This window comes from Marmota monax, unplaced genomic scaffold (assembly GCF_021218885.2).
Source record: "Marmota monax isolate L192 unplaced genomic scaffold, Marmota_monax_Labrador192_F-V1.1 WCK01_AAM20220418_F8-fsc00069, whole genome shotgun sequence".
Lineage (NCBI taxonomy): Eukaryota > Metazoa > Chordata > Mammalia > Rodentia > Sciuridae > Marmota > Marmota monax.
In genome coordinates, this window is record NW_026695243.1 from 6,765,114 (window position 1) to 6,792,036 (window position 26,923).

The window sequence follows — 26,923 nt, forward strand, 5'->3', positions numbered from 1 at the left end:
AGCAAACAAGAGTACAGGTATTTCTGTGTTCAAAATATTACATATATGTTCTGGGAAGTTCTGGGAAGGAATGACATCACCACAGTAAGTGTGGAGAGAGAAGCGAAAAGCACTGAATGGAGGAACAATTATAGTCCTTATGATAGGTAAAAGGAGAAAGATATGAGAAAATAAGGTTCCAAGGCCAAGGTCTTGGAAGAGTCATAATAGCAAGTGTTTGGGAAAATCAGAGAGTAAACACTGAGATAAAGCACAAATCAAGAAATCCTGGTAATCTTTCAAAGAATAGTTTCCAAGAATGGTAGAAGTGGAGATAAGAGTATAAAAGGTTTGAATGGATGAGAATAAATTATACATTTGAAAATTTGGGTGTGGAAGGGAAGACAAGGACAAAAACTCCAGAGAACAAATTACACTATTGGTCTATGACAGATTTTATATTCACAAAATAAGTTTTTAAAATTTAAATACTAAATGTCATATTTTCTTTTTAATTTTTTTTAAGTTGTTGATGGACCTTTATTTTATTTATTTATATGCGGTGCTGAGAATCTACCACTGAGCCACGACCCCAACCCCTAAATGTCATACTTTCTACTGCTTACCTGGCAAAGATGAATTCATACAACTCCAGATTTCAACCTGAAATTGTAATCACCAAAAGGCTTATGTAGATAACCCGTTTTTATTAAAAAAAAAAAAAAAAGATAATTTCTACAGAAATTATGTATGGTTAATTTATTTATGGCTGGGTCCATATAATCAATGCTCAAAGGCTAAATGCACATCATTCAGGAAAGAAAAGAAGCTGAGATACCAAATATTGCTTACTCTTTTCCTGTTTTCCCATCTAAAAGTACTAAGGATGGGTTTGGTTACTCAGGATACTCTTTGTTTTTCCAAGAACAGAGACAAAAGTGTCTCCTGAGTAACTTAAGGAAAACATGTCAATCAGACTGACCATCTTTTTTTCCCCTTCCACATAACAAAGGCACTATATATAAAAAGAGGTTCTTTCATGCAAGCTCAGGCTTTATTGTCTTGGTTCAAGAGCATCCCAAATACTGAGAAGAGTCCAAGCAATGGAAATATTTTAAGAAATCTGATTTAGATAGGCAAGCAACAGATCTACAGTATGCCAGAAAATGGAAATACAGGAATAATATTCTGCATATGTTCCTTTATTTCCAATTTTTAAAAATCAAAATAAATAAGATTTAGTTTACTATAGTTTTCATAAAATTAATCAAAATAAAATCATAAAACAAAATATCAAATAAAATACTACAGTGAAATTTAAAGGCCGAAATACATTTATATTTAAACTTGCTTTTATTCCTACATCCTAAAATACACAATAAAGATGAAAGACCATATTCTATCTAAACAATTTGTGTAAAGATTTTTTTTTAAATTTACCTAAATCTAATATTTTAACTAAATCTAATAATTCACCCTGACCACAATCACATTGAAAATTATGCTAATCTAAAAGTAACTCATTAGTTTCATATAGACAAAAACCTTCATAGTTTAAGTAGGACTTACCATTGTTTCAGGGCAATAATCTGGGGCTCGTTGTAATAAATGTTTTAGTCGGGATTCACTTTTTGAGGAGAAAATCTATTTCACAAAAGGAACAAAAAAGAGGAAAAAAGGTTTTTGTAGAGCTTTTTTTGTTTGTTTGTTTTGTCTTTTGGCTATAAGAAATAAGGAGTAAAATTTATTATCCTCTAGGTTTATCAGTTGTTCAGAATATTTTCCAGCTTCTTTTTATAAATGGAAAACCCTTGGAAGCATCTAAATTAAGCTGAGGTAACATTTCTTAAAAGGTTGGTTAATTTGGCAAGTGATCAAAAAGTCCAAAATAGTAAGTCTAGACCCTTTTCTATTGACCCAAAGTGGAGAAAACCTGTTGGGAGTGGGTCTGGAAGAGATTAAGAGAGAAGAAAAGGGAAGAAAAAAAAAAAAAGAAAAATTTATTCTAAACTGTTCTACAAATGCTTTTAGTCAACAGATGACAATTAAAAAATAAACAGTATCATATCTTTGACTCTGATGAATATGAAATTTGTGAATAGCATATGGCACACAAATTCTCTATGAAATAAAGACAAAGCCATCTTTCACTAAAGATCCTGAGTTGCTGACAAGATTCACTCACCAGGCCAAATGACTCACAGCCTTATAGGAATTAAATTAATATAGTTACTTCTGGTGTCTCAGTAAATTAGAAATAATTACACATATCAGATAGACCTTCATGTTTATCTGCAAATAGTTGAGACTATTAATCCATGAATACTAAGGGATTTAATGTTCTAGTTAGTTGGCATTTTCCTCCAACACTGCTAATTATAGTTAAGAAGTAAAAAGAGATAGAATATCACAAGTTTTTTATATCTAGTGAATTAAAACATTTAGGTAATTAAAAGTGACTATTAACATCATGAAAAGTGACAACTAGATACAAAATACCATTCATGGGAAGAAATGTCAAACAAACAAAACAAAAATAAAACCTTACTTCAATCTGATCAAGCCTCTGGATTTGTCTCATAAGATGGCTGTTAGTCATGTGTGGCTATTTAATTTAAACTTAAATCAATTAAAATTAAATAACATTAAAACCAGTTCCTTAGTCTCCTTAATCACATTTCAAGTATTCACTTGGCACATGTGGCCAGAGGCTAACATGTGGTCATAGAATATTTTTATCAATGTAGAAAGTACTGTTGGATAGCTCTGCTCTAAATCTAACAACTAATTACTAAGATATATAGAGGAAAGAGGAATGCATTAAATAACACCATGGATGTGAACAGTAAAGTACAGACTGTGGGAAACTCTACAGGATAAATGATCAAATTTATTCATCAAGTAAGTTACTAGAAGAAATCTATATATCAAAAGACATTTAAGGAGAAGGAAGGCAAAAGAAAGTAGTAGGAAGTAATAGGGAGGGTGAATATAATTAAAGTATGTTATCAGTATGTATGGAAATGTCACAGTGGAACCCATTAATTTGTATAATTAATATAAGTAAATACATATAATAATTAAAAAATTTTAAAAGAAAAGTAATTAGTATGTCATTTTAAAAGTATTGTTGGGTAAAAGACCCTCAAATAATTATTCTTAAATTGTCAAAAAACAACAACAAAAAGAAGATATTTAAAAGACATACAACCAATTGCAATGTATACCTCTCATTTAAATTGATAAAAAAATTTTAAAAAGCTTTATTAAATAATTAAGAAATTTTAATAACTAGCTATTATTAGAATATTACATTTTCAAAGAAAATAATGGTACTTTGGTTATTTATCTATTTATTTTTGCAGTGCTAAGGATCTAACCCAGAGTTTTATGAATACTAGGCACACTCTACCACTGAGCAAACTCCCCAGCCTGGCTATATTTAAAAAAATGAATATGTATAATTTATAGATATAAACTGAAATTGTATGAATCAAATGGCAGAACAATTGGGATTTGCTTCAATATAAATTTGCCTCAATATAATGGGGAAGGAGGGATAGAAAGAGTATGGGGGGGAGATTAAATGAAATGCAATTAGTCATGACTTAATAATGCCAAAACTGAATACAGAGCTCATTATACTTCCTTCATATATATTTGCAATTTTCCATTATAAAAAGATAAGGACGAGTGAAAGAAAAAAAAATGGTTAAAAAATAACAACAACAGACAAAAATGAATGAGAAAGAGAGAAACTATTTGACTTTGGTAGTGGAACAGAAAGAAGCACAGAGAAGGAAAGCTATGCTTTCAAACTCATTTCCTTGTTCCTCAACATTTCTTCTCAAAAACACCAAAGGCAAAAACAAATAAAAAAGCAAAAAACCTCCAAGCACTTGAAACAGGTTAGGACAATGGAAAGAACATGGAACTGAGATTGTAAATAATATACTTTGAATAAATGGGCACCCTACTTTGTATTATAGGAGATGGCTATATCTTGGTGGCTATAAGAATGGACTTTATTTTGTTCACTAATTATAAGTATATAATTAGACACACTTGGCTCTGAGTCCCTGTTGTTCAAATCACTGGCTTGGGGACCTTGGTTAGTTATTTAACTTTCTATATCTCTATTTCCTTACCTATAAAATGCAGATGATATTACCTCCTCAAGGGCTTGGTGTAAGAATTAAATGAAATAATTCATGTTAAAGTAGTACAGGGCTTAGAACATAAGGGGAAAAAAATTTAAGTCTCATGTTCCAGTTATCTGAATAGCTAACAAACAAAATTTAAAAGTCAGATAATCCATCAGGTCCCTTCTCTAAAACTATGATTCTATAAAGTAGAATGAATTAACCTAAGAAAAATATACTAATTATTAGGAATACATTTAGCTAAAAGAAGCCAGAATGTATACACTTTTAGATAATAATGTAGACTTAAATATAAACAGTTACTTTTTTTTGAATTTTATTTTTTTATACCTTTACTTTGTTCACTAATTTTTACGTGGTGCTGAGGATCGAACCCAATGCCTCACTCATTAGGCAAGTACACTACCACTGAGCTACAACCCCAGTCCCAAACAGTTACTTTTTTTTACTAAACAGGTAATCACACCTTAAAAAAAAAAGATGAATATATATCTAGAATAGATACTTTTATTATATAAATCACATCAGACCAAAAAAAATTATAACCACACTTATACTCCATTCAAGGCAGAAATAATCAGACCACAGGGCTTATAATCTTAAATTCTAAGAACTTCTTTTTACCTCAACTTATAACTCATTTCCCCTTGTCTTCAAACAAGCAAGGTCCTCCCATCTAACCAAATTTTCATTTTCTGCACTGACTTACTGACACATCCAACTTTTTTCTTTTTTGGTAGTACTGGGTAATGAATCCAGGAGTGCTCCACCACTGAGCTATGTCCTCAGCCCTTCATTTTTTGAAGGGCTGAGGACTAAATTGCCAAGGCTGTTTTGCCCTCCTGAGTCACTGGAATTATAAGTGTGTACCACTGTGCCTGGCTGATTTCTCCAACTTTTTTCTTTCATTTCATTCATTTGTTCACCAATCAACCTGCACTCACTGATCAGTTTCCATAAACAAGGGCCTAAATACAACACTTAAGTAAGACATAATCCTTATATTTGAAGAATTTTTATAATACAGTTGGGGACATAAGATATATAAAAAAACTGAATACATTTTTGTAAATTTGAAAGAGTACATAATACATTTAAAGTTTTTAATTAAATTAAAATAAAATCCCTGCAGTATGACTTTTAGCCCCATCATTTCAATCAATCTAGAAATATTTTTGAAAATGTTCAATACTGGGCACTGTTATAAGCATTGGGGGATTGAGCAAAAGTCCCTGCTCTAGAATACCTCTTCCTCTTCTTCCTCTTATTCCTCTTCTTCCTCTTCTTCCCCCTCCCCCTCCCCCTCCCCCTCCCCCTCCTTCTCCTTCTCCTTCTCCTTCTCCTTCTTCTTTTTAAAAGCTAAGGGCCTTTTCTCAGATCTCAGAACCCTTACCTTTAGCCTGAGACAATGTTGACAGACTCATAGTAAATCATCACACTTATTTTGTTGACTGTTATAAACCACTGGCCCTTCCATTTGGTGTGAGCTCTACTAGTTTTAACTTTCCAGGCGTCTTTTTATACTCCTCACTCCTTCCATGATCTAAATGTCTGACTTAGCTGACTGCTGAAATTGTAGGAGGAAGTGAACACACACAACCCAGTCCTTACCTCTTTTCCTCTGGGAGTGAGTCAAATTCTGTCACTTAGTGTGTGCCTAGAGATAAAGCCACATTCAACATCTGTTGTAACTAGTTTTAAAGTTTTACTCTGGGACCTATCTGTCTTATTTCTCAATTAGTTAAGAACTTGGTTAGAAAAGAATGTTCTTTATTAGGGTGACTATAGTATTCAACTGATTTGCTAAATTATGGAATTTCTAACATTCCAGATTTTAAGAAACCAGATCTCACCTACTGCAGATGTTTCATTACGAGACATCTCTTCACAATTATTAACCTTATGGAACCTCAGTAGGAAAAGTAAGAAGAAGCCAAACCTCAAGATACAAAGTAAAAAGTCAGAAAAGCAATGTCTCCAAGAGTTATTTTAAAAGATTCCTTATAGTGATACCACCAACAGGCCAGTTTTGTTTTAAAGAGCTCTCCTGGGGCTGGGGATGTAGCTCACTGGTAGAGTGCTTGGCTGGTATGCACAAGGTCCGGGATTTGATCAATCATTCAATCAATCAATCAATCAAAAAAAAGCTATTGTTCTGGCAGCAAATTTGCAAAAAACTTTGATTTGGCACACCACTGCATTTTCTATTAGCTACTCAGATGAGCTGAGACACTCTTATGTCTTATAACCACAGAGTATCTTGCAAAATCTAAGTCCATAGCCAGGTATAGTGGCTCACACCTGTAATTCCTTACACTCAAGGGGCTGAGGCAGAAAGATCCCAAGTTCAAGGCTAGCCCCAGCAACTTAGCAAGACCTTCGGTGACTCAAGAGACACTGTGTTTTAAGATAAAAATAAAATAAAAAGGACTGGGGATGAAGCTCAATGGTGGTCCCTGGGTTCAATCCTCAAAATAAAATAACAAAACAAAACAAAACTAAGTCCATAGTATTGTTTGAGAGAAGTTATATTCCCATAAGGTAGCTCTCCTAGTTTTAGAAAGTGATAAAATCCAGATTATTACTAGAAGAAAACTTCAAAGATGTCTGAGACCATAATTTATCAGGTACTAAGGCTAGATGATGAAAGAAAAGTAGGACTTTATGAATAAATACTGTTTCAGTGACACTTTGATAAAAAGTCTCAAGCACAAAAATTCAAACCTACAAAAAATGTTAAGAGTAATACAAAAGAATAACCACATAGTATTCACCAAGATTCACCCATTATTAACATTTTGCAACACTTGCTATAACTCTATATATACACATATGATTATTACTACTATTTTGATGAACTATATTAGAATTTATTATAGACATTTATGATCATTCATTCCTAAATCCTTGCATGTATCTCTTTAGAATAAGGACACTGTCATACTAACTACAATATAATGACTAAATTCAGGATAAAAATGCTGATACAGTACTAGCTAATGTTAAGTCCATATTGAACAATTTCACCAATTTATCTAATAACATCATTTATGGCAATTTTTTTTTTTTTAATTCCAGGATCCAATCCAGGATCATGCACTGCATTTAGTTGTCCTATCTTCTCTTTAGTTTCCTTTAATCTGGAACAGTTTCTCAGCCTTTCTTTGTTTTTTATAATAACTGATATTTTTAATAGAAGTGATAATTTTGAGGATTATAGGCTGCTGTTTTGAAGAATATGCCTCAATCTGGGTTTACCTGATTGTTTCTTCATGATTCACGGTATAAATTTTTGGCAGGAATGCTTTATAAGATGCTGTGTTTCTTCTCACTGCATTGTATCAGCAGACACATGTCAATTTGTCCTAATATTGGTGATGTGAACTCTGATCATATGTTAAGGTACTGTCCAATAGATTTCTCCAAAGTTATTAAACTTAATAAGCAGTTACATAATTGACAGCCTCTATAATTTTGATCAAGCTTACCTGTTCACATACATCACGGCACATTTGGTTATCCTTAGAATGATTACAACATAATGCACCTAGGGAGAAAAAAACAAAAACAAAAACCCAACATCTGAAATTGAAAGGATTACACAAACTGTTTATCCCACAGATTATTATTAATTTTAACTAAATGCTTAAAGAGCATCTATTACAAGTCAAGGATAGTGCAGAGTTTGAGGATATGGTCCTTGCCTTCAAACAACTTGCAGTCTAATAGGGAAAACTATTATGTGATAATGTAACTATTATTTATTGTATGTTTTCTGTGTGCCAGAATTTAATACTAAGCTTGTTTTATGCATTGTCTTATTCAATTCTTACAATTACCCTATGGATTAGATTCTATTATTACATTTCAAATACAAAGTCAAATGGTTTTTAAAAAATAGTGAATTTCATTTAGGACATGATGAATGTGTATTTCCTATAGGACATACAAAAGGAAATTCCAGTAAAGTCAGAAATCGAAGCCTGGAGCGCAAACCTCAACATACAAATTCGGAAGTCATCAGCATAAAGGAGGTATATGGAAATGACACTGCCTATGGATTTTCTGCTAAGTATTTATAACACCAGATTCTAAAAAATTGGCAACATCTGAGACATGGGAAGAAACAAAGAAAGAGATTGAGATGGAACAGTCTAGCTGAGGTGGGTCAACCAGAGAGAGTGGTATTACAGGGGAGGATGTAGTGTTATATGCCACAAGAATCAAGTTAGATTGAAAAATGAAAAAGAAAATGGATTTAATAGTTACAAGGTCACTTGGTCATTTCTGAGGCCAGTAGAAATGAAAGCTACTAAAGAGTAAGCCAGAGGTGAGGAAGCATAGACAGTAAATATAGATTCACAAGAAGTCTGGCAGTGATCAGAATAGAAGAGTATGGTACTTATAGGAAGATGCAGGGCTACAGGAAGATTCCCCACCTCCCTTCTAAAAGTAGGAAAGACCTGAGCTTCTTTATAGATTGAAGGAAACAGTTGAGAATTAATGCTTTTCTGATAGAAAAATGTCTCAAGAGGAGTCCAAAATGAATAAAATCAAGTTTTTTTTAAAATTTTATTTTATAAGGAGGCATTATGTTTAGCAAGAAACAGGGCACACCTCTTCTTTTAAGGTATTTATTAACTTAAAAATATTTTATGGAGGCTGGGATTGTGGCTCAGTGGTAGAGCGTTTGCCTAGCATGTGTGAGGCACTGGGTTCAATTCTCAGCACCACATATAAATAAATAAAATAAAGGTCCACTGACAACTTAAATTTTAAAAAATTTATGAACAGTTTATTAAATACAAGGAATCAATTCATTCACTCAAAAACCATGAGGCTTTGTCCTCATTGAGATTACATTCCCTGGAAGGAGAAATAAACTATACACACACACACACACACACACACACACACAGAAAGGGGGGGATATGAATGTTAATGTGGAATGGTGGTAAAGACTATGGCGATAATAAAGCAGGTTAAAGAGTAAGGAGAATGTGTGTTAGGGAATAGGAAGGTATTTTATAGGGCAGGTTAGGAAAGCCTCACTGAAAAAATGATACTTGAGAAGAAACCTTAAAGAAAGCGAGAGAACAAGTCTATTAAGTTTTCCAAACAACAAGTGCAGTTTCTGGTGTGTTCATAAAACAGCAAGGAATGTGGCTGGAAAAGAATGAAAGGGAAAGTAGAAGATGATGTGTGATATTAGAGAAGTAACAGAAGTCTTAACTGAAGCATACAGGTCTCTAATAGGCCATTGAAAGGACCTGTGCTTTTACTCTGAGAAGAATAGAAAACAATTGGAGGGTTTTGAGTAATCTGAGTAACATTTAAAAAGGATCACTCTAACTTCTGTGATAAAAATATATTGTCAGGCTGGGGATGTGGCTCAAGCGGTAGTGCGCTCACCTGGCATGCGTGGGGCACTGGGTTCGATCCTCAGCACCACATAAAAAATAAAGATGTTGTGTCCACCGAAAACTAAAAAATAAATATTAAAAAAATTCTCTCTCTCTTTAAAAAAAAAAAAAAAATATATATATATATATATATATATATATAGTAGAAGCTGGACGAATTGGCACACACCTGTAATCCCAGTGGCTTGGGAGGCTGAGGCAGGAGGTCTGTGAGTTCAAAGCCAGCTCAGCAACTTAGTGAGGCACTAAGCAACTCTCTCTAAATAAAATACAAAAATGGCTGGGGGTATGGCTCAGTGATTAAGCACTCCCGGGTTCAATCCTTGGTACCAAACACACACACACACACACACACACACAACAAAGAAGCAAGGGAGAAAACATCAGTAAGCTGTTCCAATAGTACTGATAGGACATTATAGTGTCTTGACTAGGGGGCAGCAATGGAAGTGGTATTAGTAATCAGAGTCTGGATATATTATGAATGCAAAGCTGACAGAACATACTATTAGATTAGATGTGTGATATGGTAGAAAAAAAAATCAAAGACTATAAAATTTTTGGTGTGAGAAAGTGGGAAAATAGAAATACCTGGAAATACCCTTAACTGAAATGGAAAAGACTAAAAAAGGAAATTCCAGAGGGTGAGGAGATAATCAGAAATTCAGTTTTTAAATAATTCTGATATAATTTTGAGATGTCCATTAGGTGTCTGAACGCAGGAGAGTGTCCAGTGTATGGGGAAAAAACTAAGAGAGAGAATGTGACCAAGAAGCCAACTAAATAAAATGTTTCAAGGAGGAGGCATTAACTGTGCTAGATGATGTTGTCAAGTAATGTGATTCAAATTGACTACAGTATATAGCAACGTGAAAGACGCTGATGACTTCAAATAAGTGTCATCAGTGTGACCTGATGAGGGCAAAAGCCTGAGTTCAAGAAAGAATTCAATAATGTACAGATAACTCTTGTAAAATGAAGAATGACTAGCCTTTGTCCTTATTCTTAGGAGACTCTAAATCCTTGGAATTTCCTGAGTAATAGGAGTGTTTTTGTTACGAAAATGAGATGACTCATTATCTTACCTAAATATGTTCAAGATGGGGCCTGGCCGCCACTCCAGAAAGACTAGAAGATTGGGACTACTGAGTCACCTCTCAACCTGACATCTCAATCTTCTGAGGGGGGACTGGAGACTGGATTCCAACATGAGACCAATAATTCAATCAATCATGCCTATGTAATGAAATTTTGATAAAAACTCCTGACACAGAAGCTCACTGGGCTTCCCTAGCTGCTGAATACACTGATGTGAAGATGATACATCCTGATTCCATGCAGAAGCTCTGCGTTTCCTCCCAGACCTTGTCCTAAGAGTCTCTTATTTGGTTGGTCCTCCAGACTTGAACCCTTTATAGTAAAACAGTAATTTTATTTTGTTTTTTATATTTTGGTACTGGAAGTTGAAACCAGAGCCTCCTAAGAACTAAGTGTGTGCTCTACCATCGAGCTATGCCCCCAGCTCCAAAGAGCAATTTTAATCATATTGCCTTCTGTAAGTTATGTGGATGGTTCTAGTGAATTATTGAACTTGAAAGGGTCATGGGAGACCACAGATTTATACCCAGATCAAAAGTGTAAGTGGCCTTAAGACCCTTGAAGTGAGGCTCCTGTCTGGAGTAATGAAAGTCTTATTAGGGACCATGTCCTTTAAAACTTGTGGAGGTTATGCTAACTATGAGTGGTTGGTGGCAAAACTGAATTATAGTATACCCAGTTGGAAGTCAAATGGATTAAAGAGAAATTGAATGAGATGGTTCCTGGAAGGGGATGTCAGTTCAGAAAGAGACATTCTTATTTAGAGACAGGGACACAATAATGAACAAAAATTATGCTCTCTTACTTCATCCATTTATAGCCTGGTAGTAGTATAACAGATTTAGCAAGGCTGTCTTTGTTAAAAGTATTGACTGTTTACTTAGGCCTTCAGATGCAGATGCCCAATGAGTAAAAGGATAAAGGATAAAGCTTGGCATTTCTGCCTTAATTTTGTATCTATCTCCTTTTTTTTTTTTTTTAATATATTTATTTTTTAGTTATCGGCGGATACAACATCTTTGTTTTGTATGTGGTGCTGAGGATCGAACCCGGGCCGCACGCATGCCAGGCAAGTGAGCTACCGCTTGAGCCACATCCCCAGCCCCTGTATCTATCTCCTTTATTACCTTAAACTTTATGACCTGCTCAGCTTTGCACATAGGCATGTTAATCATTTAAGGAGTGTTCATCTGAAAACGGATAAGGCAAAGTTTACTGGCCCTAAATTTACCTAGCCTATCTTGTCCCCCTTTGAGACTAAGACAAGATTTGCAGGGATATTTATAGCATTCTGTTTCAGACCCCTGGAGCAGTGCCTAGAAGTATACAGTCATTGCTCTACTCTTTCCATGAATAATAGAGCCTTGCAGGCACATCACCCTACCACAAGCCCCCTAAACAGGAGCAATCATCTCATGGAAACCAAACCACCCCCTTCCAGGATCGTTGGTCTGATAGATAAACATTCTGCATCCTGTGAAACAAATGGAGACTGCCCTCTTAATGATAAGGACTTCTTTGGAGCCACCGTGAGGAACTAGAACTGAGATAATGACCAACCAGGCCACAGTCTGACCAGGACTGTTTAATTATGCATTACCCCTTATACCCAGCCTGAATTCTTCCTCTGTTCAATCTTAAAACCCATATCAGCACTCCAAAGACAAAGTTGAGATGCTAGATCTCACTCTGTCTTCCCAATGTGACTATGTTGAGTAAAGCTCCTTCCCTGCTTTTCACTATTACCTTTTCTGTTTAGTTTTTGGGACAAATGGCCAAACCTGACTTGTTAGAACCCCAAGAGTAAGGCCTCTGGCCTAGGACTCCAGTAACAGTAGGACCAATCAAGATAAGAGGAAAAGATTTAAGGACACTGATATATGAAGAATGAAGCTGACAGAACGTACTTTCTCAGTGAAATAGAGACTGGGTCAGAAAATTGAGTTGCACTGGATGTGGTGGTATACACCTATAATCCCAGCTTCTTGGGAAGCCGAGGCAGGAGGATCCTGAGTTCAAGGCCAGCCTGGGTAATATAACAAGATCCTGTCTCAAAACAAAAAATCCCAAACAAAGAATAAAAATACGGTTGAAATAGGTAGGGTTGGGGGTCTTGAGCTGAAACTGTCAAGGTTTGAAACAACTAATTTGGAGAACTGAGAAAGGAGACAATATTAGATGTGTTTCTGTGTATAAAAGAATACTGTTTCATGATATGTTAATATTAATTCCTCAAGAAAATGTTTCATGTTCAAATAAACTGGGAAAGAAAGAATTAAAAAAAGTTGAACAGCCAGGCATGGTGGTGCATGCCTGTAATTCCAACAGCTTAGGATGCTGAGGCAGGAGATTCACAAGTTTAAAGCCAGCCTCAACAACTTAGCAACACCCTATCTCGAAATAAAAAATAAATAAATAAAAAAGGGTAGGGGATGTGGCTCACCCTTGGGTTCAATCCCCAGTTCCAAAAAAAAAAAAAAAAAGTTGAACAGATTCACTATAGGACTTTGTAAAGCCCTTCATACATTAATGTAACTATTAAAGTACATTAATTTGCTAAATGAGGAGCTACTACACAAATTTCTCAAGCCATAGGACAAGTTTCATGCCAATTAACATCTCAGAATATCATTTGAGAAACATCAAATTAGAGAAACAGAAAAACAGTAGCCAAGTAGCATTATGGGCCCAGAGGAATTCATAAATTAGATACAGATACAATATGGAGGGGCATGGAACTGTTTTAGAGTGTAAAAGACTGGGAAAAAGATATAATTGGTCAGCAGCTATGTAGGACTGGCAAGCCAAAGAAGACTTAAGAGGTAAAAACATTATATTTTAGGCAACTGGATCTAATATGATGGCTTTAAAAATACATATTTGGGTTGGGGATCTTAGTGGTAGAGCACTTGCCTAGCATGCACAAGGCCCTGGGTTTGATCCCCAGTATCCCTCTCCCCTCCCAAAATATATATGTGTGTGTATAGGCACACATTTTTAATATATTATATAAACCTGTATATGTGTGTACACATACTAATAAATGTAATATAATCCTCTATTCAAGTAAAATCTAAACCATTTCAATATACAAATGAGAGGGGCTGGGGATGTGGCTCAAGTGGTAATGCGCTCGCCTGGCATGCGTGCGGCCCGGGTTCGATCCTCAGCACCACATACAAACAAAGATGTTGTGTCTGCGGAGAACTAAAAAATAAATATTAAAAAATTCTCTCTCTCTCTCTCTCTCTCTCTCTTTAAAAAAAAAATATACAAATGAGATAACAACAGAACTTTTTTGATTGAAAGCAGGATTGGTATTGGAAAGAAAAGAATGAATAAACAAGTGAATAAAAGAAGTCCTCTTTAAGTCTTACAAATAAGGCTTCTAAGTTCAAAACTAGAAACTTTTTCAACAAAACAATCACAGGGTCTATGATACCACTGGTATATTACTATAGTTTGGTTTCATAAAAGATTATTATGGAGCTAGTTTTCTAACATTAACTCATGGGAAAAGGTTTCTTGAAGTTCTAAACACCTGACTTATAATATTCTGAAGAACATACAAAAAATTTCACTACATTTCAGAAGAAAAAAGTGTTTTGATTCAAAGTGTCAAAAGTGCCTTGTGCTATTCTTACTGTCTAAGAAGCTCTAAGTCTAGGAAGGGCCCAAGCACTCATGAGACTTCCTTCTAACAGCCAGACCAACCCCCATCTCCTAAGATTGTTGGTATGTTCCAGCCTTATTAGAATGGGAGGGAAGGCAGGAAAAAAAGGCCCCTCTGCATGATATTGACATGATCTTTTGAAGTACTCTAAAAATTGGCACTTTCTACTATCCTCTAACACAAAGGTCATATGAGGGCAGAAAATCCAGCTGATCTTGAGCAAAGATAACTCAGAATAACATATGGTCCCAATAAACACAGGCTTAGCAAAAAGTAAACAATCAGGCAGACAGGAGTCTGATTTGGGTCTTGGGATTTTTGAAAAAGTTTCTTGGAGCAAAGGTTTATTTAAAACAGAAACACAAAATGTGTTACAATTAAAACTCCAATAACAACCAACAGTTTTATTTAAAAACATAAATATAAAAGACTTTTTTTTTCCTATTTAATAGTAAAGGTCAAATTTATAGTGGAATGACCTACAAAGTTAAATTTTTAAAATAATTCTCTCCCCCCCCCATTAAAAACCCCATGCAATTTGGAAGAGAAAGAGAGTCAGAGGAAAAAAAAAAAGAAAGAAAGAAAGAAAAGATCTATATTCCCACTGTTTTGCCACAACCTCTGTTGACATTCTGGCATATTTCCTTCTAGTCTTTCCAAAAGCCTTTTCTTGTATTTCTGACCAAATGGATGAAAGAGGGCAGCCTGAAATCTTCTGGCAATAATCTCTTTCCTCTTCTCAACCAAGCATTCCTCTGTAATAGTACATTTCCTCCCTTTAGAGGACTGCCACCCTCCATGAACAGGCTAGGGAGCCTTTGCTCCATCAAATTTTCCAAACTGTACTCTTAACTTTAGCCTGTATTAGTACACATTTTTCTTCCTTTGAAACAATAAAAGTTTATTAGAATCTTTAACACTGCATATTTTCCAAGAAATAAATGCCCACAAAAAGACATTAATTCATACAGCTTCATTAAGGATGGGAAGATTCAAATGTAATTAATGTGGCAATTAAATGTCTTTATCTTTTTTAGAGCAATTAAAATGGATTAACTGGGTCATTCAACTATTACAAAGAAGGGGAGAAAAAAAACCTTTCCAAGACCTAAGGCTTTCTATAACTCAATGAATTCTAGAAATGCTTTAATTTTATAATTTGACTCTAATTTGTTCTTCAAGGAAAAAAAAACAGTTTTAAGCTGTTTATTCTCACAGAATGAAGTTGAATAAAGGTAAAATAGTTTGACTTATAACTCGATATCAACATGGTAATAAAAAAAAAGCACAGGTGTTGTCCTTATTAATAAGACATACAGGGGCTGGGGATGTGGCTCAAGCGGTAGCGTGCTCGCCTGGCATGCGTGCAGCCGGGGTTCGATCCTCAGCACCACGTACAAAACAAAAAGATGTTGTATCCGCCGAAAACTAAGAAATAAATATTTATTAAAAAAAAAAAAAAAAAGACATACAGATACCTTGCATTCTTATTCCAAGCGTCTGTGATTATAAAATTAATAAAAATCAAAACTTGATTACTAAAAGCCATGCTTGTTAGCTTTAAGAAAGAATTAGAGACATTTAGATATATGCAAGCAGAATATCCAATAATTTGAAATATCAATGTTTGGCTGCTGGTTTAGGCAACATGTATACCAAAGATAGGCAAATAAGCAGGAAGCACATGCTACAGCCACACACAGAAAAATGCAACTTCTAAGACCAATTAGCATTTTAAAAAATGGAATACACCCCAATCTAAAAATAAAGAATATCCATAGAATTACAGGATTTTTTTAAGTTAAAAGGGATTTTGCCACAGATATCTCCCAAAAGCTGTAATTTGGTTAATGCAAAGCCATTCTTGTTTTCTTTTCTATGGAAAATAATGAGTTCCTCTAATTAATGTTTTCCTAAAGAATTACTAAAACAGAATATATATTTTTAAGAAAATATACATATCCTTCCCACACTATTAAGGGGAAAAAAATCTGAGCTAATGCCGGAAGAAGGTCATTTTAAATAAAAAAGATACATTAATTTAAAAATTCTGGTCTTATTTTTATTACATATGTATATGTGTGTGTGTATATATATATATATATATATATATATATATTGGTTGTACTAGGGATTATACCCAGGGTTTTGTGCTTGCTAAGCAAGCAATCTACCACTTAGCTACATTCCCAGCCCTTTTTAACTTTTATTTTGAGACAGGGTCTCAAAAAAGATGGTCCTGGATGACCTTGAACTCATAACCCTTCTGCCTTAGCCTCCTGAGTAGCTGGGATTATAAGTATGCACCATCACACCCAGGGAAATCTTTTTTGTGATCAAATTTTTATTTTCAAAACAACTTTGAAAATGAAAATCACTCTAAAAATGTTTAAACAACAATTGCAACTTTAATTTAAAAATTCATTCATGCAAATGTCACAATTATTCTTAAAAACTGATGTTATGTGTGTATGTATCTGTGCAAAATACATTGCCAGCCAAGGAAGAGCCAAATAATCCATCACTCGTCCAATACTGCTGTCATACTGTTTCATCATCTGTATGATTACACATATGTATAAACAGATATGTTTTGTTTTTTCCTGAATCATTTGCAAGTTGGATATATCCTCTATTGTTTGTCTCACGCTGCGCTGCTGTAACACCAATTATGTTCATTCTGTTGTAGTATCAATATGAATGCCAAGTTAATTTTTTTAATGGATTTTTCATGATGTCACTCTTAATTAAGGGCCTACAATGGCTTCCTACTATTCCAACTAAAAATATTTCCAAGTCTTTTTTCTAGCCTTCCTTCCCTAAACTTAGTTATTTTCAATAAGGAAAAACCTACATTTATTTGGAACACAGTCTTCTGCCTGAAATGCTTGGTGATTTAAATTCCTGATGATTTAAATTCCAAACATCTTTCAAGTTTTTTTTTTCCAACAACTTCAGGCCATGTTGATTTTTGGTTTAATTAAGATCCAACTTTTTTTACTGGAGATCGAATCCACAGGTACTCTATCATTGAGCTATGTCCCCAGCTCTTTTTATTTTGAAACAGGGGCTTGCTAAATTAGTTACTGGGATTATAGGCATGTGCTACAGCAAGACCCTACTATTCTAGGTAGAATTGGAGCCTTTAATATTTAATTCTTATCTAAGTATTCCAAATGAGTTCTTTTGGAATCCCCAGATTGACTGATCTTCTTGGTACACCAAGTACAGTATTCAATTTAAAATATTTTATTCACAGATTAAAAAGTATTAATACTGTTTTTACATCCTTTTTTAAAAAATATTTTTTTTCAGTTGTAGATGGACACAGTATCTTTATTTCTTTTTATGTCGTGCTAAGGATTGAACCCAGTGCCTCACAGTCTGAAGCAAGCACTCTACAACTGAGCTATTATATAGCTCCAGCCCCTTTTGTTATACCCCTCTTAACAGGAAAAAAAAAAAAGTACAAGTTTTTTCCTCCCTGTACTCTCTCAGTAGCACATGTTATATGGTGACCCACTCATAATGTAGCAAACATGATTGTTTTGGTCTCAAAAAAGATGGTCCTGGTTGACCTTGAACTCAATTTGGTTAATGCAACGCCATTCTTGGAGACAATCAAGTTCTCAGGCAAGAAATAAACAGCCAGTTGGTAGTACGAATAGAAGGCAAGAAGAATTGCAACTGGGGAAGCTGAAGTTTTATTGGAGTACAGAAAACATGAGTAAAAAGAAGAAACTGGTTGGTAGAAAAAATGCAAGAGATGCACAAAAAGAAGCAAAGAGATAGAGAAGCTATCTGTAAAAACATTCTCATTCCTTACAACTTTCCAGTTTCCCCAGCAATCCCTAAGGTAGAGGTGTGCAGAACTGCCCACCCATAGTTTTCTATGAGATTTCCTGTTAAAGGTTACATAGCCAGCCCCCTAATCTGAGCTAGGTTGGGTCTGTTTGTTGGGGTCAAAAATGCCTTAACCCCAACAATCATCATTATGTAACAACTAAAGGAAAAGGCTCTTGTGAAATTCTCCTATACATGCTAATAGCCAGCATTCTTGCATAATTTCTACCCCACTCTGTGCTACAAGTCTCCTGTTCATAAACAAGAAATTTGAAAGTATAAAATCTCGCTCCCAATCGTATATCCTTTGTCAGAATGATTCTCTTAATATTTCATTGTTCTTGTAGTCTTCATGGTGTCTATGTTCTTAAAAGCATCCAGCATATTATATACAATATCATGACTTTCCCTGAAATATAGTCCTTAGATTTAGGATGTAAATAGATGTGTTTGAATTATATATAATTACAAATATAAATTAGCAATGTAGATAGTATACATTTGGGGGTAATATTTAATGTCTGAATTTCCCACTAAACTTTTAAGTCACATGAAAGTAAAGATCATGTCTGCTTTTGCTTTTATTTTATACCTATGTTTATCATGGCATCTGGTACTATTAACAGATTATATTTGCTGAATAAATTATTGACAGGTATAAAATTTAGCTTAATAAGCAATGGACATGGGCAATTATTCCTAATACCCATCTTAAACATAAAAAAAAAAAGTAAAAACATTGTTTGTGGTACTTGGGATTGAACCTAGGATCTGCACATGTTAGCCAAGTATTCTACCACCAAGCTACATCTCCAGGCCCCAAAATGGAACTTTAGAACTTTTGGTTCTATTTCCGCCTTACCTGTCAATTTTCCTCAAACCTGCTCCTTCCTGTCTTTCCTACCTTGGAAAATGGTATCAACTTTTACTAAGCTGCTCAAGATTAAAATAACAACAACAGAAACCTATGAGTAACCCTTAATTCTTTCTTGCTTCAATTCCTACATCCAACCTATCAACAATATCTCGGATCTCTCCTCTTCTACCTCCACCACCACTCTCTTCTGAGTCACCATTCTCATGCTTGGACTACCACAATGGCCTTTGAGATGCCTTGTCTATACTCTTGCCTATTATAATAATTTTTTCCCATTTAGCAGCAAGGGTGATCTAAAATATAAATTAAATCATGTCTCTCATTTAAAACTCTGTTGGTTTCTATCTGTACACAGAATGCAATCTTCATGTGACTTCTTATAAAGGTTAGCACCATCTAGTGATAGTGTACTTTCTTTCTCACTATGTTCCAATCACATAGACCTTCTGGTCTTTATGCCTTAAGGCCTCTGCTCTTCCAGGACGCCACCTCTGTCTTTCAGAAGGATAGTGCCTTCCTGGCCTTCAGATCTTAACTTAACCTTTCAAAGAGGCTGCTCTTGTCAACTCTTAAGTAACCATTCAGCCTCCACTCACTCAATTCTGTTACCATTTGGTTTAGTTTTTTCATAGTATATTTATCACACCCAGAAATAATTTCATTATCTATTTCCCCTCCTCTAGAATGTAAGCTCCTTGAGACCAGCAGCTCTGTACTTAGGACAGAGTATTTTTTGATGAAAAAAAAAAAAAAAGAGTATGCTTTACTCTTTTAAAAGTCACATTATGGCTGAGCACAGCGGTGCACACCTGTAATCCCAGCAACTTGGGAGGCTGAGGCAGGAGGATTGCAAATTCAAAGCTAGCCTCAGCAACTTAGCACGGTCCTAAGTAATAAATGAAGCCATAAGCAACTCAGCGAGACCCTGTCTCTAAATATAAAAAAGGGACTGGGGATGTGGCTCAGTGGGTAAGTGCCTGGGGGTTCAATCCCCAGTACTAAAATAAAACAAACAAACAAAAAAGGTATACTTATAATATATAAAACTTATATAATATACTTATAATATATAAAACCAACCTCCCTTTCTTCTTTGAATGTTATACAGTAAAAAGTATGAATAATGAAAGATTGCTTAAGTCTATGATATAAGACAGGAACTTTTAGTAACATACTATAAACTATCCTATTGGGTCTATCATTAGTCCTAGTTCTTTCTTCAGTGTAGGCCAAGACACTTCATTGGAATGGGAATCTGTTTTTTATTACTTTCCTCCAGATAGGCGTTTTCTTATTTAAAATTCATTTGTTCTTTTTCAGGATTCCAGACTATTACATAATTCCTTAAATGTCAACTTGTTGCAATTTGGCTCTTAATGTTACATCTTTTGCTTACAAAATATCTTAAATAGAAACAGAGCTACTCCCCAGGTGTCATCAGACACAGATCCTAAGAATGCAGCATAAGGTCCCATCCCACCCTCCAAAAAGATAAGCAGCCAATAAGTAGTATTTATCACTCCCTCACCTACATCCCTTGAGCATAAGAATAATCAGGGCAGAGTGGGTAGTGACTGGTAAAGGAGGAAACAGAAAGACCCAAACTTTGACAGAAGACTATGCAGGAATATAAACCAGGCCTTCATTGAAAAACAATTTAATAATTGTGTTCTCAATTTCTGTTTAGAATTGAATAATATTTTTTGCACTTTCTACTATGCACAGTAGAAGCCTTTGTCCACTATATTACTCAATGTTCTTTATGTAAAGAACCAGGCAATATAAGCTTCCTAGAACTTAATACAAGAATTTTAAAATTAAATCTGGAATTTTTCTCTTTATCAAACAACACAAACTTTATGAGGTCGTGAACTTTTAGAGCTGGAAGGGCTGTTAAAAACCAACTAGCCCAGCATTTTCTAAAATGCATGTTAGGCATTATGAACAAAACATTTTATGAGCAAATGATTATTTCCTTTCTGTAATAATTTTGTGATATAATTCACATAGCATGCAATTCACCCTTTTAAGGTATATAATTCAGTTCTGTTTAGCATATCCAGAGTTGTGCAACCATCACCACTGTTTATTTTAGAATATGTTCAGTTCTCTAAAAAGAGTTACGCTCCTGAGTAGCCATTCTCTTATTTCCCCAGCAAACCAGTGTTTGGAATAGAAATCCTTGGACCCTTTATTATGAATCTAATGTATTTTGTGAATTTATAAGATGAGGGTACAAAATGCAGTGTTTCCCAAACATATTTAATAGCTAACATTTCAGTGGTTACTATGCTATACTATATATTGTATACCGTACACAATAAATGTGGATATTAGATAAAAAGATTAAGGCTAAGTAACTTTCTCCAGTATTCTTAACCTCTTCACTCTACAATTTCCCACAGAATTGAGTAGCTATGGATGAGAATGTACAACTAGTACTCTATGGACCAAATCTTTGTAAGTGCTTTAGTTCAATCTCTTTTAACTTAGTGAGAAAAATGGGGTCCTGAATGGTAAGTTGAGTTAGCCAAGAATAATCAGTATTCTTTCTCTTTTTTTCTTTGGTTTCTGGGCTAATTTACATGTAAACTTAGAACCCAATTACAGTTATCTAATCCTAAGTTTCTGTCACAATTCTCTCCCTTTTTAAAACCTTCCTTTTTCTTTTTTCTTAATCTTTATTTTTTATTTTATTTTTTTTTAATTTTTTTTATTGGTTGTTCAAAACATTATAAAGCTCTTGACATATCATATTTCATACATTAGATTCAAGTTGGTTATGAACTCCCAATTTTACCCCAAATACAGATTGCAGAATCACATCGGTTACACATCCACATTTTTACATAATGCCCTATTAGTAACTGTTGTATTCTGCTACCTTTCCTATCCTCTACCATCCCCCCTCCCATCTTCTCTCTCTACCCCATCCACTGTAATTCATATCTCTCCTTGTTTATTTTCCCATTCCCCTCACAACCTCTTATATGTAATTTTGTATAACAATGAGGGTCTCCCTCCATTACCATGCAATTTCCCTTTTCTCTCCCTTTCCATCCCACCTCATGTATCTGTTTAATGTTAATCTTTTCTTCCTGCTCTTCCTCCCTGCTTTATTTTTAACATTGTAGACTACCTTAAAACCTGTTGAGATTGACTTTGCTTTTGCTAGGGGTCTCTCCCTGAAAGCAATGCACTCCTCCACCACTGTTGTTAATAGGAACCCTGCCATCTATGGATGGTTAGTACAGTTAGGAAGTCATCATTCAATTCTGCCCCCATCCTAGGTGGATGTCATCTTTCTCCCTCTGTGCACACACAGTTCTGTATCTCCTTTGGACACTTCTGCCTTGAATTCAAGCTACTCCTGTTGTACCCTAGTTTGTAACCTGAGCTCTCCTGGATAGCAGGAGTTAGCAATAAATCTGAATGACCAGCAAGTAGGAGACAACTAACTATAAGCACTGTAGTTTGCTATTCATCCTTAGTTTAACTCCTTTTGAGCAAGGACACAACTCTCCTACAGCCCGAAAGCACCAGAAAGCAGGGTTTGCTGATTTTTAATGCCTCCCGCCCAACTCTGTCTGACACAGCACGGTGGGGCCAACCAGCGCTCACGACACCGAGGCCGGCCTTTCGGAACCAAGTGAGGGTCAAGTAACAAGTCACAATCACTGCCTGGGCAGGAGGCTGCACATCTGAAATCCATCCAACCTTCGTGACGATCCTGAGCGAAGGCATTTTACCGTTTGCTGACAGGGGCCAGAGCCAGGCGAGGGGTTTCACGGCAGAGCAGGGAGCCCATGGCCGATAGGTGACAGAGCAAGGCCTCGAACCCGGGTCAATGGCCCCAGTTCAGAAGATCTTCGGGACGCAGAGGGCAAGTAGGGAGGGACCTTGATTTGTCCCGCGTCGGCAAAGGGTCCTGACGGCCGAGACCTCCAGACCCAGGGTCACCGGACGTGGGCCGGGTCTGGGGTCGCGCTCACTCCCGCCCCCTGCCCCGCGCCATCTTGGAGTGCTGAGGCGGCCGCTCGGGATCTCCCCGAACCGCAGCTCCAGTAGTTACTCACCCGCACTGCCCGGGGCCAGGCCCCCCGCCACCTCCGCGACCCTCGCCACAGCCAGCAGAAGCAGCAGCGTGCCTCGGAGGGAGGCCCGGACGTTCGCCATGTCCGGGCCGGGCGGGTCCGGAGCGGCGGGATGCTCGGACCCAGCCTGGCCGCCGCCGCCGCCGCCGCCACTAGCTCCAGGACCCGCCCCTGGCGCCCTGGCCCTTCGGTGATTGGCTGCGGCGCACTCAAGCCCCGCCCCCGGCCTCACTGAGTTTCCAAAACCTCCTGGGGGCGGCAACGCGCCGTGGACCCCGGCCCTTTGTTAGATCCCAGCTGTATATGGGTATTATCTGCAGCCGGCCAGCCAGCGTTCTCCAAGAGCGGAGTCAGAGGCTGTCAGAACGGGAGAGGCCCTTGGAACGCCGCTCCCGTCCCGAGGTTTACCTCGGGGCCACTGAAGCTCAGAGAGGAGACTGACTGCGAAGACCACAAAACAAGTTCGCCTGAGACCTGGGGGCTAAGTCAAGGCTGAACTGCAGAGGCTACTCCCCTTCTGGTACCCTCAGAGATAACTCTCAATATCCTTTCTACCGAAGTGCTGCCTCAGACCGAAAAAAAGGCGTGTCACCTGACTTCCCCCAAATGCTGAAGGGTTCTGCCACTGACATGGTCCCAATTCAAGGGCCAGAGGCACGGATTCACCACCATAGCTGTTGGCACTTATAGGCTCGGAACACCTTTCGAGTACCCTTAACACCTATTTCTTTCTAGACGTAGGGACCGAATGTCAGACTGTGGCATTCAGACGTTGGGATATGTAGCTCTGTGGTAGAGCGCTTCTCTATCATATGTGAGGCCCTGGATTCTATCTCCAGCACTGGAGGGGGGGATCAATTTGGAGGTGCCCCACCCCTCATATGACAGTCACTGTGGAGAATGTTTGAGAGCGTCTGCTGGCTATTGAAGCCAATTGTGTAGGTCTCTTCTGCCCGCCTGAACAATAGTACATCCATTTTGGAATCATCTTACTGTTCAGGGATGAAACTAATAGCTTATTTCCATTATTTCCAGTTTCCCTCTATTAAGACCACTAGAAACAGTTGGCTTTCCCAGGGGACAGAGAATTGCAGTGTAATGTAATGGAAAGAGCAAGGGTTTATCACACTCCTGAGTCCTAATTGCATTCTACTTAACTAGTTCCTGTGACCATGGGCAAAATCATTTAACTTCTGAGTCTTAGTTCCCTCCTCCTCCTCCTCCTCCTCCTCCTCCTCCTCCTCCTTCTTCTTCTTCTTCTCTCTCTCTCTCTCTCTCTCTCTCTCTCTCTCTCTCTCTCTCTCTCTCTCTTTTAGCCCTCGTGAAAAGATTAAAGAACATACTGTATTTCAAATATCTAACACAGTATTTAACAGAGTGAATAATATTAACACTTGAACTGTAATGAGAGATTTTCCACTTGGGCCAAAGGACCCATAGGCTGAACTCCTTCCCTACCTTGCTCCCCACTCCTGCTTAAGAGATATGTGTCAAAAAGTCTAGACTGTCCAATATGGTAACCAGGAGTGATGTGTGACTCTTGGGTGACAAGTGGCTAGTCCAATTTGAAATGTGCTGATACCAAACTTTAAAGGTTTAGTAAGAAAACAAGAATGTAAAATATATTAAAACCAACTCACCTGATTCTTTTTACTTAAAAAAATATACTTTAGTTTTTAGAATAGTTTTAGGTTCACAGCAAAATTGAGTGGAAGGTAGAGAAGGCATACCCTACCCCTTCTATGCATGGTCTCCCCACTAATCATCCTGCACTAGAGAGGTACATCTGTTACCATCAATGAACCTTCATTGACATAACAACCAAAGTCTATAGATTACATGAGAATTCACTCCCCCCCTTTTTTTTTTGGTACTGGGAATTAAACTCAGGGGCACTCAACACTGAGCCACATCCGCAGCCCTATTTTTTATTTTATTTAGAGATAGGGTCTCCCTGAGTTGCTTAGCACCTTGCTTTCGCTGAAGCTGGCTTTGAACTCGTGATCCTCCTGCCTCAGCCTTCTGAGCCATTCGGATTACAGACTTGCCCCACAGTGCCTGGCCAAGAATTCACTCTTAGTGTTATACATTTTGTGGGCTTTGACAAATGTAGCTGTTAGAAAAAACATTATTTGTGTGGTTCATCTTGGGGCTCACATTATACTTCTATTGGACAGTTCTGGAATAATCATTTTTAAAAAGATTAATGCTTAGTGATGAACATGGCACTTTAAAAATTTTATTTACCATTGATTTTTGTCCTGGGATCAAAAGCCATCTTATCTGTATTTTGGATTTTAAAAAGCATCAAATTTATCATCAAATCTTTTGATTAGTTTTTATGTGATATATCTTCTCTGTGGTTTTACTATTAACCTCTCTGTGTCCTTATATTTAAAGTTGGATAGTAAAAATCTTGTAGTTGAGTCTTACTTATTTTTCTTTTTAATCTAATTTAATAATATCAATCTTTTAATTGGAGTATTTAGAACATTTGGATTTAATATAATTATTTTTTTTAATTTTTATTGTTGGTTATTCAAAACATTACATAGTTCTTGACATATCATATTTCACACTTTGATTCAAAGTTATGAACTCCCATTTTTACCCCATATACAGATTGCAGAATCACATCAGTTACACATCTACTGTAATATAATTATTGATATGGTTGTGTTAGAACCTAGTATTTTGCTATTTGTTTTGTAATTGCTCTATTTGTTCTTTTTTTCTATTTTTTCACTTTTACTCTTCTGTTTTCTTTTGTAATAATAGAGTGTTTGTTATTTTTGCAGTTCATTTTATCTCCACTTTTGGCTTATTAGCTCTACCTCATTTTTTTAGTAGTTGTTCTAGGGGGTGCATGTTTTATCATATCATAGTGTGCCTTCAAATCATAAATATCACTTCATGTAAAGTGTAAGAACATGGCAACATTATACTTTCATTTCCCCTTCCCATCTTAAGTGCTAATGTCATAATTTTGCTGCTGCATATTACTATTTTGCTTTAAGCAGCCAATTGCTTTTAAAAGAGATTATAAATTATAAAATGAGAAATAATTTCTTTTGTATTTGCCAACATTAACCATTTCTAATGTTTTCATTCATTTGTGTAGATCCAATTTTTCTCTGGTATTGCTTTTGTGCTGCCTGAGTACTACCTTTGACCTTTATTATAATTCAGGTATATTTGCAATAAATTATCTCAGCTTTTGTTGGTCTGGAAAAGTCTTTGTCTTAACTTAAGGTTTTTTTTTTTAATGGAATTCAAGTTTGACATATTTTTCCTTTACCACTTGAAAGTATCATTCAGTTGTCTTCTGGCTTCCATAATTTCAGTCAAAAAGTTTTGTCATTCTTATCTTCAATCTGCTGGATAATATACCTGTTCTCTCTCCTCTGTCTGCTTTAAAGTTTGTTGTTTTTAGGAGAGATACTGGGGAATGATATTGACCAAACTGTATTGTTATGTTGTGTGTATGTAGCAACAAACCTCACTATTGTGCATAATTGTAATGAACCAATAAAAAGTATGAAAAAAGTATGTTGTTTCTAAACCACTAGTGTTTAGCAATTTGATTACAATGTACTTTGGCGTGGTTCTCATTTTGTTCATCCTATTTCAGTTATGTTGAGATACTGGGATTTGTGGGTTTGTATTCCCAGTGAATTTGAAAACTTTTGGCTATTAATTCCATTAATTTTTTTTTCTGCCTACCCTGATCTCTTCTTCTGGGATTTTAGTTAAACATATTTACATTGGTCACT

The 26,923-nt window shown here is 36.2% G+C and overlaps 1 protein-coding gene across 1 annotated transcript in view; it reads right to left on the reverse strand.

Annotated features, from left to right (window-relative positions):
* Positions 1-23,302, reverse strand: part of Reck (reversion inducing cysteine rich protein with kazal motifs) — a 78,924-nt gene extending 55,622 nt beyond the window's left edge. Inside the window, exons 1-4 of the mRNA XM_046457402.2 lie at positions 23,133-23,302; positions 7,631-7,689; positions 1,549-1,623; positions 606-642 (exon numbers count right to left, since the gene is read on the reverse strand). Of these exons, the coding sequence (XP_046313358.1) occupies positions 606-642; positions 1,549-1,623; positions 7,631-7,689; positions 23,133-23,232 (271 nt within the window). The 5' untranslated portion in view covers positions 23,233-23,302. The remainder of the gene's footprint in view (positions 1-605; positions 643-1,548; positions 1,624-7,630; positions 7,690-23,132) is intronic.
* Positions 23,303-26,923: the final 3,621 nt, after the last annotated feature.